General features: G+C 38.7%; 1 protein-coding gene across 1 annotated transcript in view; it reads right to left on the bottom strand.

Annotated features, from left to right (window-relative positions):
* The window catches only part of raver2 (ribonucleoprotein, PTB-binding 2), an 89,479-nt gene that overhangs the window by 39,811 nt on the left and 27,211 nt on the right, over window positions 1–22,457 (bottom strand). The window contains exon 3 of the mRNA XM_036570234.1: window positions 14,516–14,988. Within this exon, the coding sequence (XP_036426127.1) occupies window positions 14,516–14,988 (473 nt within the window). The remainder of the gene's footprint in view (window positions 1–14,515; window positions 14,989–22,457) is intronic.

Below are 22,457 nucleotides of genomic sequence, written 5' to 3'. Positions count from 1 at the left end.
AGGGAGAGAGAGGAGAGGGAGAGAGAAAGAGAGAGAGAGCGAGCTCTACTATCAAAGTCCCTTCAGCTACTTTCTCTTCCTCATGCCTCCTCAGGTTCATTTTAGCAGCTAATTACTTTCAGGCCTGCTCTCTGGACACCCACAGCCTTTAATTATTCTGCAAAGAATAAAACAAACCCTAAAATAGGGTTATTCAGAAGTGACCACAGCCATTATTGTGAATTACTACGAATTATCCTACTTGGATAAAACATTTGCTAATTAATTTATCAATGTATTATACACTGAAACTGGAATTAATGGTGACAATTACAGAAGAACCTTTACTAATATATATTTTTTGCCCTATCATATGCGCACTACACTTCTAATATGCTGTGTTTCTATCACACAGGCCATACTGTGGTAGTGTGCCAAAGTATACAGAAACCCGCCGAAGTATATTTTTACCACTTTAAAAACGTTTAAAAACATTTTTATTAATCCGCTTCAAAAACACAACGTGCTTTGAATTTGACTGCTACATGAACGTAGTTTGGGTCAGCGGAGGAGGAGAGCGAGGGAGAGTATGAAGGATTGAAGTTAACTAGCTGCTACACGTAACTAGCAAAGTTGTCCTTGCTGAATTTGCCTAATCTTAGTTTGAAAGAATGCCTAGCTGGAGTTACACTATTGATTTATCTACCTTTATTTAACAGACAAGTACTGAGAAATATTTAATAAGAAGCCTTTCAAGGATAAGGAAAGACTCATAGCGCAGGTATCTTGACATATGTGAATTCACAGAGAAGCGCTTTTCAGTCATTAAGCTATCTTAAACCTTACTGAAAAACAGTAAGAAGAAATAGCCATATCTTAGAGGAGTGAAGTTTGGTCATTTCAGGGGCAGATATTTGAGTAAAAGACATTATTTGTGTCTAACTCACACATTTGTTTATGCTTTAGAGTATGTGTCTCCTCCTCACCTCAATGCCAAAGTATATTTCAAATCTGTAGGAAATCCTGGTGTGGATTTTAGCATGAATTTGCTTAAAAATGCAAAAACAAAAAAAATCAAACCATTTTTACTATAGTCTTCTTTTAATGGGAAAATATTTAACTTTCGGACCAGAAATTCCATATCTGTGCATCTCTAGAAATGACTGAATAAATGATGGATTCCCTCAATTGTGTCATGAACTTGAATTTTCAGCTCTGGCAGCCACTGAACACTCATGGACAGAAGCACTCCTGCAACCCGGAGAGAAAAACAGACAGAGAGGCGTTTTAGCTGAAGGCAGAACGCTAGAGTTCAGATGGAGAGTCAGTTTCTTTCCCCCAGGAGAGCGAGGGAGTGAGGGAGGGGGGAGATGGAGGGGGGGAAAGCATTGATTGGCCATTGGCATTTGGTGCTATGGAAATGAAAGAGAAAGAGAAAGATAGATAGATAGAGAGAGGGAGAGAGAGAGAGAGAGAGAGAGACAAAGACAGACAGACAGAGGTTACAGCATTGACAGACTTGTCGGCAGGCCTATGAGGAAATGAACGGATGAGTGACGAGTGTGTGAGCCAGAGAAATGAAAAGTGTGTGCATATGTGTGCGTATGTCTGTGTACAAGCAGAGAGATGGAGGGAGGAAGAAAGACAGTGTTAGTGAGAAACTGTGAGAGAAATAATAGTGGGTAGGTAAGTAGAGTATGAGTGTCTGAGACATGTGTACATGGCAGAGAGAGAGAGAGAGAGAGAGAGAGAGAGAGAAAGAGAGAGCCTGAATGAAATGACAGAGAGAGCTAAAAGGAAGAAGGAAGTGAGGCAGAGCAGAAGCAGGAGCGTTTGGCAGAGATGGCATGATGTAACTTCTTTTCTGATGCTGATATTAAAACAATAGCGGCCGATACCAGATTTACTATGCTTTAAAATGAGCTCTGAAGTACTTCGCTTAAGATGAGCATCTAAAAGTAGGCTATCATACTGAAACTACTCAAACACTCTACTACCCCTACAGGAAGAACTACACAGCTAATAACATCACATCCCATAATGTGAGTGAGTGCTTTCTGAAGACAGATATGTTACAGGATCATATTCATTTCTGTTTTGCCTCTGATTCTTGCTCCAGCATTTTTTGCTGATATTGGCCTGATACTGATAGCTGGTATTAGATCAGTACCATCGCTAGTGTTAGGGGTGTCTGTGTAGAGAGTCCTTTGCAGTGTGTGTGGTGTGTGTGTGTATGTGCACATATAAGGGTGGGAAATCGAAAAAAAATATAACCTCACTACTACATCAAGACATTTTCACATTACATAATATGTGTCACTAGGGATTATGGTTGGGCGGTATGACAGTAATACGCTGATGTGGGAGCTCACAAGTAGGTGGCGCTAACAGAAAAAGGGGGCAAATCAGAGCCAGGAAAACCTCAGAAAAACTGAGTATGTTCAATTTCGGCTTTCACTCTAACAAAAGTCACTCGACTTCATACTATCATCTAAATGGGTGCGCTAACCTCTAAACAGTGCACTATCCTCTAAACGGGTGTCATTTTAGCACCAGTTAGCTACGACCTAGCCTGTGCTGTGGTGTGGCACGTTTGGCCTGCTAACTTTGCTCGCTCCCAAACACCACAGAGTAGGTTTGGTTTTGGTTTACTGTCACTTTAAATTTTACTCTCTCAAACACTTCTATCATCTACGTTTGTGTCAAAGAGCACCAATTTTCAGAATCAAGTCTGTACTGTGATGGCTGGCACTGTTTGGCACTCTATAGCCTGCTCACTAAGCTAATGTTAAGGTAGCCTATCAGGCTAAAGATCCAAACACCACAGAACAGGTTTAATTTTGCCTTTCTATCAACAGTTGCTACTTTTCAACAGTTGCTCAACTTCACTCTCTTGGATTTTAATCATTATTTACAATCATCTAACCTTTAGATTTGCTTTAGTTAGCCAAAATCAAACGTGCTGTGGTGGGCAGAGCGGTTAGCATGCTAGCAAAGCTAAGGCTAACCAGCTCCTCTCTCCTAGTTAGCAGCACTGTTTAACATTTATCAGTTGTTCGATAGATGGTTTGACATTCATGAAATGACGGCTTGAAAATTGTGCACTGCGCTAGACAAGCATTATAAAAGCATTATAAGTGCCCCCGTATACTGTATGATAATACTGTATACTGCTGTAATTTTGCAGACAGTTTGAATGTATCAAACAGGGATATAACTAGGGATGATATTTTTTCATTATCTTGATAAACTTTGTCACAACATGTTTTTCTAAGCATATAAATAGGTATCGTCAATACTTAAAGAACACTTAAAAACTGCACGATTCATTACAAAGAGCTGTATGATTGTATACAAATTATTGTATTCACACTTTTTAATACAATTTTAAAAACAAAATACTCAAATACAAGTATCGTATGTTTTTGCGTTTCACTGTATTTGATTTTTCTGTGGTTTGTGAACTATTTTAAACAGTCACAATGCAGAAAAAACAATAGTGACAAATTTAAAAGACTGAAAAACTATGCGTACAACGTGCTTAATACAACATTTAAATAAACTATTTATGAATGACCACAGGAATTAAATGGCAAAATGGGTTGCCATCCAATCAGCTACTTGTTACTGTGGCCCAGAAGCACTATCAATATCCATAATATACTCAGAAAATATTGGCATATAATTGATCATGATCAAGACAGCATATTTCCATATTGCCCACTCTTACTGTGAACTATAGAACAGCATTAACACAGCACCAGCTACAGATCCCTATAGAAATCAGCAAAGAGTCCCCAGGGGAACTTTACTGCTCAGCACCACAAACTGGATTCACACTCACACACACACACACACACACACACACACACACACACATGCAGATATCGGTGTGCTCTTGGCAGCAATGAGCAGTGTGTTACCTAAGGCTAGCGAGTGCCAGCTCTTTAACACAGACAGGGCACTGTATGAAATAGTCTATATATAGAGAAGGAAAGCATTTACATCTGTCATGTAGCAGACTGCCAAGCAGCTGTGTGTGTGTTTGTGTGTAACAGTAACCAATGAATACACAACGCTCCCAGAAGAGAAGTCCACCTTGTAAGGGACACACTCACACTGTCTCAGTTTCAGTTTTTCAACACTAGTCCATCTCCTTGTGCCTCCACTACACATACAAATTTGTCTTCATACCTTCTCAGGATGTGGGGTCATACATGTCCCAAATGTATATAACTGTGTAAAAGTCAGAAACTACCCTTCATTATTTAATTTTCAGTCAAAAAGTTATTAATTTTTCAGCATCAGGAAAAACACACAAACATATATTCATGGAAAACTATACAAAAGTCTCAACAACTAAACACAGCATCGATTTATTCAGTATTTAGTGTGTTCACTCTTTGACTTTATTACAGTTTCCACTTTTTTCAGATGTCTTGCTTTCAGTTTTCTGAAAAAATCTGCAGGGATATTTTTCCACACCTCCAAAAGCTGGTCTTAGAAGTTGGTTGCATTTTCTGTTTCTCACAATCCAAGAATCCCAAACACATTCAGTGATGGTGAGGTCTGGACTCTGGGGCGGCCAGTTCACTGTTCTGAAAACTTGCTTCATAAACGTTGCTTTACGCAGTTTAACTGTAGAAATAAATAAACATTGTTCACCATCTTCAAAGCTGATTTGCTCAAGCACTGGCATCAATAGCTCCCATTGCTCACTGCAGAGAAGCTCCGCCTCAGTAAAAATCACCTGCCACTTTTCACAACTATACCCAATTCCTGTCATACGAGGAGTCACAGACATGTTGGGTGAGTCACTGGTGGGTCAAGCAACCCGATTTTTTTTCAAGTGTGTACCCAAGTTAATAATAATAATAATAAATTTTATTTATATAGCACATTTTCATGACAACGTCAACTCAAGGTGTTTTACAGAAAAATAAAACTAAACTCATAAAACACATCTAAAGAGTCTTAAGATTCTATCTAAAAAGAATGTCTTAAAACAAAAACCATAAAACACATTTAAAAGAAAATTTCATAAAATGATATGTAAAAGATCCAGGGTTCGCAAACAAAGCAGAATTAATGAAAACAGGTCTAAAAAGAAAAAGTCCTAAAGTTCTTTAGTTCAGAATTACTTAAAACAAAACATTAACTATTTTATAAAAACACAACTAAAAAGAAAAGTCTTAAGATTATTTTTAGAAAGGTATAAAGAACCAGAATTTCTTAGAGAATCAGGAAGCTTATTCCATAACTGTGGACCCAATATACTAAAAGCACGGTCACCAGTGGAGCATAATTTTGAACGTGGCGCTAGGATCCAGACCGAAGCAGGACTGTGGCATGAGTCTGAGGAAGTAGTGGGGCTTGGACGTGTAAACATTTATAGACCAAAACTCAAATTTTGAAATTAATTCTGTCTCTAATGGGTAACCAGTGCAAATAGTCTAAAACTAGAGTGATGTAAGAAAATGTTCTAGTTTTGGTTAAAATATGTTTCTGAATTCTGAACATACTGTGGTCTCTTACTACACTCTTACTTGGAAGTCCAGCCAAGGGCATTACAGTAATCTAACCGTGAGGTCACACATGCATGAATCAACTTCTCAGCATCACCACAAGAGTTCCTGAGACTCGCAATAGTCCATAAGTGGTAAAAATAGGTCTTACAAACAGAGGTAATATGAGAATCAAATGACAATGTAGGGTCAAACATAACCCCAAGATTCCTCACACATGATGACAATGACAACAAATGACCACTTTTGTCAATTGTCAATTGTCAATTTCAGCCTCACAAATCTGACCAGCTCAAACATATACAGCTGAAAATGTGGTTATCAAATTTATACTGATCTTCCAAGTACACTCGCTCTGCCAAGTTACCTTACAGAGTGTCTGGCTGTTTAGGATTCCCCACCATTCAGACTAAAGTAAGTCATACTGTGTTCTAAACTACATTGACACATCTGCAAAAAAAAAATAAAAATCTGGATGCGCTTTGAGTGCGCTGAGAGACATTTTGGGGTGTGTTTTTATAGAGATAAGTCCAGTGTTTGTTAGCAACGTTAGCCTAGCATCTACTGTTTCAAACTAAAGAAGCACACATCAGATACCAAACATGTCTTGGCTTATCGACTCCATCTGCGGTAAGTGCTAAATCATGTTAATTTGATTTTTCAACAAACTATTCCGTTAATGTGGCAGTCTGTCTGACTCTGAATCTAAACCTAACCTCAGTAACAAAAACAGAAATGGTTTTGGCCAGTTAATACAGAAAATAAACATGCAGCTATCCTGCTGCAAACAAACAATAGCAAAACAACCTGTCTGAAAAGGAGCATAGGAAAGGACAATGAGAGAGAGAGAGAGAGAGAGAGAGAGAGAGAGAGAGAGAGCGAGAGAGAGAGAGAGAGAGAGAGAGAGAGAGAGAGAGAGAGAGATTAAATGTGCCTGCCCTCAGTTGAGACATGACAGACAGGTAGATGGACTGGTAGTGACACTTTCTTATGGACATTTCTTATTTGGGAGTTGCCTTTTCTAGTTTATGTTTTACTTGCCACACAAACACAGAGATTACACAAAATTGGAAAAGCAATCCTGTTCTGGGGCTCCAACTCAAATACCACTTTTGATTCTAGACTAAATTTGATTTTTAACTGTGAAATACCATTAACATGGCAGCTCAGCATAAAACTAGGCTTAACCCATGTCCATGAAACCAAACTAAAAGGTTTAATAAGGTGGACAGCATAGATAGCAGACATACACGGTATATGGGTTGATTCCAAATCCTAGGTGAAACGCCACTGCTACACAAGAGTCCTGATGAAGACTCCTAAAAAAGCCACATTAACCCACCATTCACCAACAAAGCACTGTGAGTTACTCTAGCTAAGAGGGTTCACTAAATATGTGAATATAAAAAAGTGAGGCAGGGTTCTGACAGGGATGCTGCTTCTCTTCTCTACTGTCTGCACCCCAGTGAGCTACAGGTCTCCACCAATAACCCCAATGACCTTAAAACAAGCAAATCAATACAGCTCCCACCTCCACTCGCTCTTTCTCACACATGCATGCTCCATACTGTGCGAGGACTTTCCCTCGGGTCATTGGTCTTCTGCTCCCTAGCCCAGTCTGCAGTAAACTGCTGACCTTTAGAGCGAAAACAGGAGGTTGGAGAGAGAGGGATTCTGGAAGAATGTGGGTTTTTGTACACCCTGGTTCCTTGTGAAAAGACAGCGCACATGTTTTTAAGATTAGATTTTCTGAAAGCACTCTCACGTCTGGGGAAAGGCTGGTTAAAATGTCGTTTTTCTTCCTTAATAGAACAAAAGACCCTATAAAGACATTTTTCCACCATTCAGCGCACTACGGCACAGTTACTAATTCAGAACCCAGGAACCCAGAACTATCCATACATCGAATACCTGTCTCCATTTCCCATCGCATAACAGAACTATCAATATAGGTGGGATTTTCTGGAGTTTGTATAGTGATCACACAATTTCTCATGTGATGCTAGCACACTACAAAATGGCAGAGGGCACATGTGAGTGAGTCCTCAATGAATGAGGTGAGCTAAACGGCTAAAAATTAAAAAGTAAACGTTTCTAGCCATTCATACAGGAACTCATTTTCTTTGGAAAGGTAGAAAAACATATACCATTTAAAAAAATCTATGAAAATACACCAGTATCTTTTTGTTTATTTTTTTTTATCAGCCAACAGGATTTGGCAATAGGACACAAACATTACTTCTACTGAGTGCTGATTGGTTCATGAGCTGATCAGCTTTTTGGCTGTAGCAGTTCATACTCGCTGATGTCATGAAGGCATGAATATAGTAAACTGCTGGGAAGTGCTATAACTGGAGTTGAAATCCATTAAAAAATATGGCAGGAAAGTTAAAATATTTGATGCTGTTCTGTGTTGAGAAAACAAGTATATTTGTTTATAAAATTTCATTAACCATTTACAAATTACAACTTTGCATAAAAGCTTCATAGGAACCTGTTCATTTTGGGCTCTCCTGAACACAAACAACAGTAGCAATAAAGGAGGAGCTTTAAGCTCTGATTTTGGTTTTATGGGAAGAATGACAGACAGTGATTCTGTCTGTTGCGGGGTTTTTTTCTCTTTTAACAGTGGTCAATTCTGTGACAATTCTGTGATGTTTGCAGTTGATGGCTTAGCACGCTTGATACCCCAACCAGAGAGGGTAATGAAATTCAACACAGGTACTTAGATACGGCATGGGTGATTGTCTCTGAAAATGAAGACAAAACGCTTGACCAATGTGTTTGTCACCATATCATGTCATACTTGTTAAGTCCAAAATTTTCGATTATTCAAACTGTCACAAAAAATTGTGACATTAGGATTTATTAGGATATATATTAGGATTTTTAATATGCAAACTAGCTTCTTTCTAAAGTTATTGGTTCTCATACTGAAGTGTCTTATGTTTTGTTTCTTAATTGTTCATAATAAGAAAAGGGCAGCACAGAAAGAACGTTAGCATTTGTTTATCTTACAGCTTTTAGCCTGAAAGCTTTCTTGGTGTAAATTTCAAGCCACATATTTTCCACTATGGATCTGTGGTCTGGGTTTACAAGAGTACCGCCATAGTTTGATGTCGAGTGGTCCATTTTTGTTGCATCCACCGAGCCGTAGCAAGTAGCCTTAACAGTATTTTTTTCTAATAAGGCCTTACAAATTTGAATATCAGAATAACCTGGTAGAAAAACCACCTTATAACACCTTGTAATTTCCTGACTGTGTTGTAGTACAGTAGTGTGGGTGAATACAACCATAGTGAAGATAACAAGAATTTCCCTTCCAAAACATATCTGCTCACATACACACAAACATACACAGTGTCCACTGTCCTCCGTACTGTCAATATGCAAATTCCTCTCCAACCGTTTGTGATACTGGTGCTGTGAAACCTCAGAAATGTACTCTGATTAACAATATGCTGTTGCAAAAGTCCCACACAGTCTCTCCTCTCAACTGAGGCTCCGAGAAGCCACAAAGCTAATCAGAGCGAAACAGTACCCCCGAGGAGTGTCATGATCAACAAACCAATCGAGGGGGAAATTAAAAATTGTCAATCCACATTTTTATGCAGTTTTCAAAATGTGAGCATATTAATTTTTAAAATGACCCAAAACGTGGTGATGAATAATTCAAAATTATAAAAAATAGAGGATCAGTATTAACATTTTCACATCATTAAACAATCATGATTATGCTCAGACATATTGTGTATTACTGAGCCCATTGCCCTCTTATCAGCATTTCTATTCTGGCAATTTTGAAGGTCCCATATTCTACATTTTTCTTGTATTTTATTTTTCCCTGATGTTCAATTACAACATTGGTGTTTTGTAGCACAAAACAAACATAATTTATTTTTGAATGACCATTTTCCAGCCTTTCTTTATCCCATAGAATTAAACAGGCTGTTTTTGTTCTTGTGCCATTAAGACTAATATATCGCTGTTGTCAGAAGAAAACCTCGTATCTCCATTTTTGTCATTTTTCAGTTTTTGACATATATTGAAAATGCCTGTTGCCCTTTACATTATGTGTAAATTTGAAAAAAAAAAAAAGTAAAACCAAAAGAAATGGCCCAAAATGAATTGGAAAAAAGTCTGGTTCCACTGACTTACATTAAAAGAAGTAGGTTTTTACCTTTTCCTGTAAAGTTATCATTTTGGAGATATGAGGTTTTCTTCCGACAACAGTGATATGTAACTGAGCTCTGTTCTGAATGGGTATCCTGTATTGTGCCACATTCAAAAACCAGTCCAGGCTGAAACACTCTTTATAACTTCAGCATAAATGGGTGGAGCTAAACTGCTGTAAGCTGAATAGGTGGGCCCTTTAAAAAGTTGCAACATGAAAAAATGTGCGTTTAAGTCTCTGTGTGTACATGCATCTGACAGTTTAAACGGACAAAGACAACCGCCTCTCAGACTGTGTGAAGAGGCCAGGCCAAAGGTCAAAAGGCTTAATGCTTGTCAAACTTCATGTCAAACTGACAGAACTGACAGAGAGAGAGAGAGACAGAGAGAAACACAGACACAGAAAGAGAGCGAGACAGAGGCAGACAGAAATAGACAGAGACAGACAAACAGAGAATAAGAGAGAGAGAAATAGAGACAGAGATACAGATAGAGAAAGGAAAAAAGAGAGACAGCGAGAGAGAGCGTGAGAGAGAGAATCCGATGCAGTTGGAGGTGTGTATGTGAATGTATGCGTCTTTGTGCCAAATTTAGATGTGTAAAAAGGGGAAGCAACCAACATAATCTCGAATATCAGCGTGAAACCACATGATGAACAGAAACTAGGAAGAAGTCACACGTAAGCAAATTATTGGCTAGTATCTCTCTGCATGTCTACATACGCGCACCCACTCAACACAACTGCTAGAATGCTCTGTGCCTCATACTTAGGTATTGCAACAGCCTGCATTTCTGGAACAGTCTACGTGTTCGTCTCTGACGCTGGCTGGGACACTTTTCTGAAGTATGATGGATGATCTCACTAATCCACTTCCCAAACAGAGGTCAGAACAATCCTAAGAACACTGACATTAAACATGTCAGACTCTCAGAAGCAAAAGCAGAGTAAGAGTGGGTGAGAGAAGAGAGAGAAAGATGAGTAAAATCACAAAATCAATACAGAATCTGCACAGCCTCGACTGCTCAGAGAAGTAACATTAAGTGTGTTTACATGCACACTAATGATATGATGATGATGATTCCAATGACCAAACTATTCAAGTGATCATGTAAACAACATACTTCACTACTTTACATTGGACTGAAGCTGCTTGTGGATTTCAAGGAATCTGGTTAAGACACTTTTCAGCACAATAACAGGGTTACACTGTTGATGCTTAAGCTTTTACACATCTGTAGAGAACAGAGATAGAGACAGAAAAGAGCTGCTCCAAAAACAGTAAACATCATACTTAATTCAGCACTATACCTGCACCATTGTGTTGAAAAAGAAAAAACAAAAAAAGAGAGAAAAAATCAATAATTACAAAAACCTTATTAGAATTTCTGCCTTTATATTAAATTTGACACTACACCTGCACCAACATGTCACATCCATCTTCTGGTGGGTTTATTGGCAAACTGCAAAGCAAATGTAGAGGTGCATACAGCATCTATTCAGAATGAAATCCAATTATTGACTGACTCATGTATATTGCTTAAGTGCATGCAGTTTATTTTGAACACGTAAACATGTTTTTCTATCCAAATGCTAGGTTTAGCACGTTGGGTCATTTTTTAGGTTGTTTCCCAAGTACTGGGTGCTTTCTGGGTAGTTTTAGCCACTGGGTTTGCGACTGTATCACAATAACATAACATACATTTTCACACCATAACAGCATGTGAGGAAGCTGATTACAACAGAGTTAGTTTAACAGCTTTTCATCAGGCAGCGGCACAGTTATGGGTGAAAACTGCTTTAAATGTTTCACCATTTACTCTCAAGAGACAATAATAAAGACAGCTGTTATATTTCAAGTAAAAACTATATTACAAGCTGTATTTTTATAGTTGTGATTTTGGGAGTCACAGCTTTACTGGTCACTGCTGAGGTTTAAAGCTGCATGTCAGGTACTAATTAAGTTGATAATTAACGTTATCTGTATAATAAACGTAACGTAGTTGGCTAAAATTAGCCAAGTTACATAGCTAACCTAGCTAGTTTATAAAACAATCTTTATTAGACTTGGTTATCACCACATTTCTTTTACTGTCTGGTACAGTACTTTGAATCAGATGTTGTTTTTCATGCAAAATGTTTGTTTTTTTGGGTGTCCAAAAAGATCTTTGTTTTTTGTTTTGATTTTTCTCATCATCTTTATTATTAATAAATGTTTTATTTTAATTCAACAGTAACAGTACCAAACAAAATAGGTAAAAACAACCCATTATTGGTGTCGGGTCAAAGTAATTATATAGTAGGGTAACTTTTATGACTCAGCCTTTTGGGTCATTTGCATAACCCAGCAGTGTTTGGTCATATTAACCCAGCATGTGTTCTGTGACTCATTGCTGGGTTTGGCAAATGACTTAAATTAGGTTTTTAGCCCAGCATTTTTTGACTACAATGTTAAATATGGTAAGGTTGCTCTTGAAGTTTGAGACCAGTCATCAGTTAACTAAGACCATTCCCAAAGGAAGATCCAATATTCAGTCGTATGAACTGGATTCTTGCATACTCACAGGACTCACTAAATAGTTCTCCCTTCAAATTTCACTATTTAACATCACATGAGTCAACGGCTGCTATCATTAGACCATGACAACCAGTGAACTAATGAATATTAATAAGATAATTATCCATTTAAGCCACCACACCTGCAAGTCACTTCTCATTTTCTGGCATCTTTCAAAGAGAAAATGAGATTGAGAGCACACTGGCTAACGTAAAGCAGGAGCCTAAAAGCCTAAAAGCTCATGATGACTAAGAGTAGAATGATGAACTGTGAGGTCAAAGCCTTGCGCTTCAACCACCTCCAACACTTCTGCATATGAGCACGGTGTGGGTGCAGCTCTACAGTCAAGCTTCATGTTGTGAGGGTGTGAGTATTGATTTCTGTGTTGGCTGGAGCCCCTCCTAATGGCAGGCCTAAGATCAGTTTTAGCCTTAGGCTTTAAATGGTTTTGATTAGGGTGGAGGCTGTAGAAACCTGATTCTGCGTCATGACTAAAACTGTTGCTGGGATGGGGTATTGATTTGCTGGGGTTGGCTGGCTAAGGAAAAAGCTGCCATATTAACACAAAAGAGAACTCAAGCTGCGGGTAGAGTTTCAGCAGCACCCTCGTCACTGTGTCTCAAAGTGATGTCTGACCTCTGAAACCACACTCAGAAGAGCTGCCACTTCTCTAATAGACTGTGATAACAGCGTGATGCACAAACACATGTACATAAAAGCACTCTCTAAATGAGAAGACAGACATATGCTTTCCTTAATGCATATATTTGTACGTATGTATATATACTCAATGTAAATAACTTTCAACTTCATTTCTTTGCAGGCAGGTGGAAAACACAGTGAGGGGAAACAAGTATTCAGATACTTTTGTATTTGTTATTTAATACAACAAATACAAATGTTACAGGCATATATCCATTTAATTCACAGTTTTTTTTTACTTTGTATTTAAAATTCTAATAAAAAAAAAACAAAGGTAGGTTTTAAAAATTGAAACTGATAGGCAGTCAATGCCATAAATGAATAACATTGGTAATTTGTTGCAAAGCAGTTGTTGGCAGTAACAGCTTTGAGATGTGTATGGTAAGAGGTAATCAGCTTTTTGCAGCATTGTGGATGAATTTTGGCCCATTAATCTTGGCAAACTGCAATTCCCCACAGTTACCGGCATTTTCTAATGGATTCACAATTTCAAAGTGGTCCATAAATTTTCAATGGGATTCAAGTAAGGAGGTGCAAGCACCTTCACCTTGAGGTATTTTGGCTGTATGTTTGAGGTCGTCTTGTTGAAACCTTCATCATTTCATATTTCTTGGCCGATGAAATTAAATTCCCCTCTAATATCTCCTAGTATATCACTCTATTCATACCTTTGATGATGTGTAACGCCCCAGTACCACTGTTCCAATATATCTAAATGCTCATGAGTAAATTTTAGACACACGTCTCTGTGTTTCTTTTTGCATAAGAAGACGGTGCTGTTCATTCCTTACAGTTCTCTGTGGAACTGTTGTTCCTGTTGCTTTCATGTCATCCTGTAACTCTTCTTAAGTGACTGCTGGCTTCTCTCTTACCTTCCTTATCTTTAGTCTGAGAGCTCTTTCTCTATCTAAGGATGCTTAGTTATACTTCCTTGAACTTTCCAATTGTGTATTATCAAACCAATTGTGCTGACAGGGAAGTTTAAGGTCTTTGGTAGGGCTCTGTAGCCTTTTCTATTGACATGTTGTTTAATAATTTTGTCCCTGAGAACTTTAAGAAACTTTTTCACCTTCACCATGATTGCTACTTATCGCATAAACTCTCAACCAATGGCAGCATCTTTTATAGTTACGTCTAGTGCAACTTGGATGAGAACATTTTTTATTTTTATTTTTCTTTAATATGTAGTACTTGATAATTTGTTCAACCTTTAGGTATACGCTCACTTTAACATAGTATCTTGATACTTTCTTGCCTGTCAAATTAACAAATAATAATAATTATTAGTATCTGAATTAATAGTATCTGAATACTTTTTTCCCCTTTCAGTTATTTAAATATATCTTTGTTTCCCCTTATGAATATATATTTTCTTTGTTCATATTTATGAGAACAAATATATAAGACAGTAAATTTAAAGTGTATATACGCATTGGAAATACATTAAGTAACAAAAATGAAGTGTCTGAATACCTGTTTAACCTCACTGTACACTTTTTCCTTAAACCTGTGTTCTTTTTTCAACCACGTCAGTCAAGCTTAAGTCCCTAAATGTGATCCACCCCTCCCTCTGGTGCTCACCTGGCAGAAGACAGGCTTGTAGCGTACAGAGAAGATGTGTGCCAGCTCTTCTGAGTCGTCAAAATCAGCAGGCAGCCGGTCCACACACAGGCACTTGGAGTGGAGGTGTTCGGCAGTGGTCAGCTGGTTGACGTCGGTCCACTGCACCATGAGCGTGCGGTCGCCCTGCACTTTGCCCAGCAGTTCTGAGCGAGCCCTAGAGGCCGAGTCCTTCTTCATGTACTCCACAAAGCCATAGCCTTTGGAGTGGCCCGTCAGCTCACTGTAGACCAGAAAGCAGCGCTCGATGTTCCCGTAGGACCGCACCAGCTCCTGGAACTGAGTGGCAGTGAAGGTGTGAGGCAGGTTGGTGACACACAGCAGCGAATCAGTGGGCTGCAGCTGGACGGTGATGTCACGGCCACGGACTGACGTTTGGTGCAGTGAACGGATGGCATCTTGCGCCTGGTCACCGTTTAGGAGTGTTACAAAGGCTGGTGGGACACACACACAGACACAGATAAACATTAATATACATAGAAAAGACCAGTAAATGAGTGCCAAATGTAAACACACTGAACAAGAGTAACTGCTGAATCACATAAGAGGGACTGTAAAGTACTAAAAACACCACACCACACACAACTGCCTCTCATGGGTTTAATCCACTATGAAAAGCATGAATGCATTAACTCATCAAGCATGAAATAAGATGCTAATTCATTAAAACTCATTAAAAAATTAAACGTCCAATGAAAAAAAACATTTGGTATCGCTTAAGTCAAGGCACTACTCTTATGGGGTTCCCCATGGTTCACCACTGGGGCCAGTCTAAATATTTAATTAAGCTGCTTTTCTCTCAGTTATCTCTGCTTACACCAAGGTAGAACTTGGCAACTCAGTTCATTTCTGCATTTACTCCATGCGTGATGCTGGAAGTTTTTCTATCAGCTGTCTTTGCAGCATGTTTACTTCGTTTTCCCTGTTCCTTTACAAAATACTGGAATATTCTCCTGAGTAAAACCAACTACAATTAACTGCTGGCAGCTGTTGTGAAGCACTAATGATTACTTTGGATGCTAAAGTAGTACTTGGTAAATGTTTCCGAGTGTCATCTTCTTTCCTCTTCCTTCCATGGCAAATTCATGAACAATGTTCAGTATATCCCAGAAATATTCTCCAATCCCCAATTAATTAGCATCTTGAAACTGATACTGAAATAGTAATGACTGTTTTAGAAGTATGTGGAGGGCCAATAATCCTTTTCTGTAAATATAGTAGCAAGCACTTTGAAATTGTTCTGTACCCACAAACCATTTAGAATACTTCCTTAAATATTTTCTAGAGCTACTTCACCCATTCCCCATGCCCTCCTTCTCTTTTTTCCTCACCTTCCTCCTTCTGAAGGCTCTTACTGTACAAAGATTTCCAACAATACGTTTAGAGACCTGTGAGTCAATGACAATAAATGTAGCTTAGCTGAGTTTTTTTTTTTTTTACGACAAAGAAAAAGGCCTGCACAAAGCTTCTTAAATAGCTTACACAATAATCTTATAATTCACAGGCAATTTGCTGGTGACAGGCTTGAGACGGCCATTTTTAAATCACAAAAAGGGACTTGATTATAGGCTTTGTCTAAAACCATGACAATTATTACTATTTTTTTTTCTTTTGCTACGGCAAGCAGGGGGAGGAAGCAACTTTATTGAAGCAGCTTAAAGCCTATAATTGTTCTGCCATGAGACATCTACAATAACTCATTAAAGTACAGTAGAATGAGTCTTTTTGTGGTGAGAATCTCAAGGGAAATATAGGGAAATGTCAAAAAGATGACTGCAGGTTGGTCAGGTCATGATGGTCAGCATGACAGCAGATGTCATGATGTTTAGCTTTAGTTCATTTAAATCTGTCTCTGGCAGGAAAAGCACAACATTCTAAGAATATGCGCTGTTTGATTTCTAATCCATTAGCATTCTTTATCCCATCATTAACAGTTTGCTGTCCTGTGCTTGTTATGCTTGTTAAAATTTCAGGAGTGCTTTGAGTTCATATCATGGCAGTATCAGCTCGCTCTCACCCACCTTTCAGTGACATACAAATGAGCTGTTCTGACACCGTTAACAATAGAGCTTGTTAGAGCTCATCAGGACTCATTAAGCCAGGGGGGTGAAAGATCACTGCATGTAAAACAAGAAAATCCTGCATTCCCTCTCCTTAATGGATCTAAGGAATAATGCAGATGCCTCTTCTTGTACTCAATAACAGGCTGTCAGACGTCATTACTGCTGACCGTGCCATGCAAAAATGCTGCTATTGAGTCATTTCAGCCAGCCGGGGTTGTGGCAAACTGCAGAAGACACAAGCTCTGCCCCGATACCGTGGCTCGTTATGGCTCGTTAGGCTTCGATAAGGCTGGGTGTCATTACCAGATGGCTCCACGTCTCAGCAAAGTGCCAAGTTTTGGTTCTTTAGGCCGGGATTTGACAGAGTGTCCTCCCCCTGCAGTTACTGTCGCTAGCAAAGCACAAACAAGCCTTCACCTGCTGCTTTACAGCATGTCAATTACCAGGGAACCCCTCTCCCACACGCACACTCACACAGATCCCAAGCAGACAGACATAACACACCTTTCAAACCATTAATTGCCAAGGCCGGTCAGTGTAAGCACACACAGCCTAGAAATTTTTACTAGCTGACCTCAACCATGTCTGTGACGGTCACACATACGCAAAATATACACAGGGATATACTCTTAATCCTCCACCTGCTGCCCCGTGGCATGGCAGTTAACACTACAACACATGAAGCAACATAAACATCTGTCAAACATGAGTGTTCAGCTGAACTTGAAAGAACAGGCATAGCCTTTCACCCTCAGACCTACATGCCAGTTACACACACACAATAAACAAAAAGACATTTGGAGAGTCAAAAAGATACTGTTTTGGCACAAAGCATGGTGGAACTGATGCTGCATTTATTTATTTATTTATATTTACATTACATTCAGTACCAGAGTACACTACAATAGCATAAACATTTGGAAAGAATAATGACTGACAAAACTAATAAAAAGGCAATGAAACCAAAAGATTCGTGAAAATCAGATTGTCATAATTCATCCCTTCCTTCAAATGTAGTCAATCACTTTACAAAACGGACAACATTAGAATCAGCCAGCAAAGTGGACAAAAGTACAGACCATACTGCTCAATTTGCCAAATCTCAGTTTCAAGATGGCTGCCACTACTGTTTTTGCTATGTAACATACCTTTTTCTTTTTATCCATTTTTAAGATTAGATTTCATACAGGGTGGAGGTACATTTTTGTTTTTTGCTTTACAGGAGCATTTTTCACATTTTTAGTTTTATTTTCTCCTTGAAGTCTACTTATAATGTTTGTGTGGATTTTGTGACAAAAATCATAACTTATTTTTACAAGACTCTTGTAAAAACTCTCTTTATTCTTTAGAACTAAAGAGGCTGTTTTAGTTACTGTGCCTTTAATACTGACATATGTAATTTAGCTCTGTTCTGCCTGGCTGCAGTCCACGCTGAAACGCTCAATGTAACTTCAGCGTGAATGGGCAGAGCTAAACTGTTGTCAGCTGACTAGGTGGATATTTGTAAATGGGTTTTCGCGACAACACAGAAGCAATCAATTAAAACTGGGCTTAGCTTGCATTTGGGACTGGAGAGTGAACAGTGTTTTTTGAAACTTTAACAATGTTAACATATTACATCAAAGTCTTTTATTTCAAAAAAGCCAGGGAAATTTTGTTTTCATGATATGGGCACTACATTTTTTGGCTACATAAAAGATGACAACTTATAACCACAAGTTTTATTGAACTGCAGTATTATATTATTTTACTTGACAAGGATTAAGAATAAGCTGTGGTTGTGTGTTCATTGACATTTTTTATTTTGCAGTAAAAATGTAATTAATCTAGTAATGAACAACAGAATTGTGAATCCCATAATGTAGTCTCTGCAGCTGCTTAGCTTGGCCTGATTGTACGAGACCTGCATCATGAAAGTGTTTTCCTACAAGCTGTTTTGTCTGATTTCTAAAACTTGACACTGCGGCCTGAGAATTTCCTAAAATGTACACTGCACATGAACTTTTCTGTCAGTATTCAAATACTAAAATCACCATTTGTGTATTTGTTACATTCCATCATTAAAGTCAGGGAGAAAATATATAGGCCTACAAGTCAAACACTGTGGATGACAAAATATCACGAGTAAGTCCATGAGTCATCACCATCTACTGCTGCACTGGTGAGCTCTAGTGTTAGCTAGTTAGATTATATCAATAGGCAGTGTACTCACACCTTATCTGACACTAAAGCTTAGTACTTGGACCCACAGTCACCAAAAGATTTCCAGAGGTTACTTCTGAATATTTTCAAATGTACAATTCACTAGCAGTAAATGTCAGCCAAACAATAACAGCATTTAATGGTAACTGAAGCCCTTTTTTCTGGTTAATAAAACGTGTTCATTAACTCTTAAGAATACTCAAATTTCAGAATCTGTCAAAATCTCTACTATAATTCCATGCTATCAAATGCACTGCTTAAGACCAAGAGATGCAACATTTAACATATTACACACAACCTCTGCAAACAAAAAATAAACATATAACATATACAGCTCCAAATCTGAATCAAATGACAAAAGTACAGAGGCTGACTCAAAATAACAGACACTCAATGACTAACAGCCACAATCGCACACACCAAAAATCTGTGATAATGGAGCTGTTACGTCACCGAACAATCTAGTCTGAACATTCAAATATACCGTGCTCTTTTACCAGACACAACTCACAGTAAGTACCCTGGCCTTTGTACTCCTGCCTGTGCGCGTATGTGAATGTGTGTTGCGTGTGTGTATTTGTGCGTATGCGTCCTCCCGGTACAGCCACCCACACTTGCCACTGCATCAATTAATGATGATCTCCTTCTGCTTTCCCAGCATCAGTCATCTGGCTCAAGTGGTTGCCGAGCCCGGCAGCGACTCCCACACACTCCCGTAAAAAGCTCCTCTCTCTGACTTCAAGTAGACAACGAGACCCCCACACCGCTAATGGATCCACCCCCCCCCCATTTCATTGATCTTCATCATCCTCATCATCCTCACGCAACGTTCATATGTAGACTGGGTCAAATGTTCTCACTAAGTGCCTGCACTGTCACAATATATCGTTTACTGCTCGTTATCGTGTTCCGATTATGCAAATTATTTTGGTCAAAATAAAGCAGGTCGATCTTCAACATTTTTAGTATATTGCAAGCCAATATACTGTTATTGTTATACGATGATTCCTCTAATGCTTCTTTAACTGTGAGTCTCTGGGAGTTATAGTGAGTCCACAGTTTTGTCCGTGTTGGAATTAAACTAAAGAACTATTGGAGCTGGGTTACTTTTATAAGAGGGGGTTCCGTAACGTAATTTGTAAAGGATTTGATTGGCTGGTTCCTATGGGATAAAGTATCTGTGTAATATCCCCAGATTCCCACAGATCGCCTAAACAGAAACATCATAGCCCAGATGTTCAGGTCAGAGTTAAAGGACAGGTGCGACACTCAATAACAACACGGCACTTGGCTCAATCTTGGGAGATTTTTTGTAACATTACTGTAAGCATGAACTGAACAGGCCTACTGCTGCATTTTCATTAAAGCAAAGCAAGATGACTTCTGTTTCGCCCCATTCATTTCTATGCAGACAGACAACAGTTGTGCAAGGGAGACTGTTTGAACAGCAGTTTTATAAAGTTGAGCTTTTCCCATTATTTTGCAAATGAGTAGCCAGTTTCGGCAGGCAGCAATCAGACTGTTAAAAAGTGCCGCGGTTCGTTACACCATGCATCACATCCACATGCAAATGACAGCCTAAAATCAGTGTCGATGGAAGTTGGAGGAGAAACTTTTATTTTTACATTAGTTCAAATTTAAAAAAGATTAGACATTTTCTTGCTTGTGTTTCACTGGTGCACAAAACTAGCCAAGAACTCTGAACAGCTAAACTTGCTTGCATTTTACCGACAACTGCCACGAAGCAACCAAAAATCAGCGACGTAAGTATTTTGCTTCGGTGCAATGTAAATGCAGTATAAGGCTTTATTCAGATGGTGGAGTGTATTGTGCTAAAAATACAAATTAAATACAAAATAAAATTATATCCTATGGTAGGACACGGGCTTGGCTTGTTCTGCTGCAGATTGTGTTTTTTCCCCCCACCGTTTGCATTATTTCCCACCACAGATCCTCACGGGACAAGCTGAAAAATCCCGTGCATAACACCGCTCATAAAGATTTGCTGCACTCCGTCTCCGCTTTGCAAAACTTGTCACAGGCGGATTCATTGCAGTTCAGACGTGTAATTTTTTTTTGCAGAATATGCTCCGCCATCTGTACAGAGCCTAATATTATCACTAGGGATGCACTGACCATGAATTTTTATGGCGAATACCAACTCCAATTTCTTTAGTTTTAGCCAAAGTTGAAATATACATAAAATGATCTACTCCTTGTGGCTTTTTGAATTCAGAAAATGAAATATCGTCCTATTTAAATAACATGAATCAAATAAAGTGCTGCATAGAAAGTAAGAGCCAAATGGCTCTCTAACAGTATAGTCAGTCACGCAAAATTATGCAATGACATTTCAGTACAGGTATAGCAGCAGATTTCAAATACAGTGCAAGCACACTTACATGCCTCACGTTATTTACATAATAAAATTGCAACACAGGTTGTTCAAAATATGCCAACTGCATGTGTGGAGCAAAAATCTGCCGATTCTGATCTTGACTGATTCCAATCGTGCATCTTTAACGTATCAAACTTGTAAAAACTATGGACACTGCAGATTTCTACTGGTTTAAAATCATGAATCTCATTGTCAGTTAACTAAATTATAATACTTCTCCAGGTAAGACTAATCCTGCTTGAATGGGGCTTAGGTGTCGAACCTTTCTACACATGAACCTCATCAGCAAACATACTGAAGCAGCAGTGGGCTGGCCTGAGTGTGGGCAGCCTGTGTGAGCTCCCGTATTGCCTGTGGTCGTCAGAACTCGGTAGTGGCAGCTCGTGCTACTATCTGCCACTGTACATTTCATGCTGATGAACTGTCCACAGGGAGCAGGCGAGTATGCTCGCACGCCAATTAATTTCCATCCTGTAAATCAGTCATGTAGAAATGGGGAACAGAAAACAACAGAGCACACAACAAGAGTTGAGGCATGAAATGACAGCATGTGGGCTTTTGATGGTGCACTCCACGTCCCTTTGGGATTCGCTGCGAGCCGTTATCTCTGTTCAGTCTCTCACTGAAGGATAAGCCACACTGCTAGAGGGAGCATTGTGAAGCGCTGTCAGGAACATGAGCTGAATTCTGAGATGGGAAGGTCTCGGCTTTCCTCTTTGTCCAGGTGCATGAACACTCGTGCTATGTCCAGAGGATCCAGATACCGAATGATGTGTGCCACAGAGGCTGGAGAAGGGACACACCTTTTTCATTATATGGTAGCAATTTTGTAATAATACACAAATCTTACAATACAATATGTACTGATTTATTTTTGATACAGATGTATAAAAGAAATGCCAGGGCTGGTTTTGCCTTTATTGTTTTGTCAAAATCCAGTCAAATCAAAACCGCAGTGTTTGGTGAAAGCATAAATGAATGCAAACAAGTCATGTCCTTAAAACTCAAATACATTTAAATACACAGTGTAAATAGCAGGTTCAGGTTGTAGCACAGGAGAATTTCTTTCTTCTGTGTTTATCTGTATCTTTACAAAATATATCAGTATGTCTGATATCACAAATATTTTTAAGAGACCTCAGGTGTAAGAAAGATGCTATATAAATTAAACTTATGATAATATTATTATTACTATTATTATTATTATTATATGATAAAATCTAAACAGATTTGATTCACC

The sequence above is a fragment of the Colossoma macropomum genome, unplaced genomic scaffold (assembly GCF_904425465.1).
Source record: "Colossoma macropomum unplaced genomic scaffold, Colossoma_macropomum, whole genome shotgun sequence".
NCBI lineage: Eukaryota > Metazoa > Chordata > Actinopteri > Characiformes > Serrasalmidae > Colossoma > Colossoma macropomum.
This window is presented reverse-complemented; position numbering and strand designations above follow the sequence as displayed.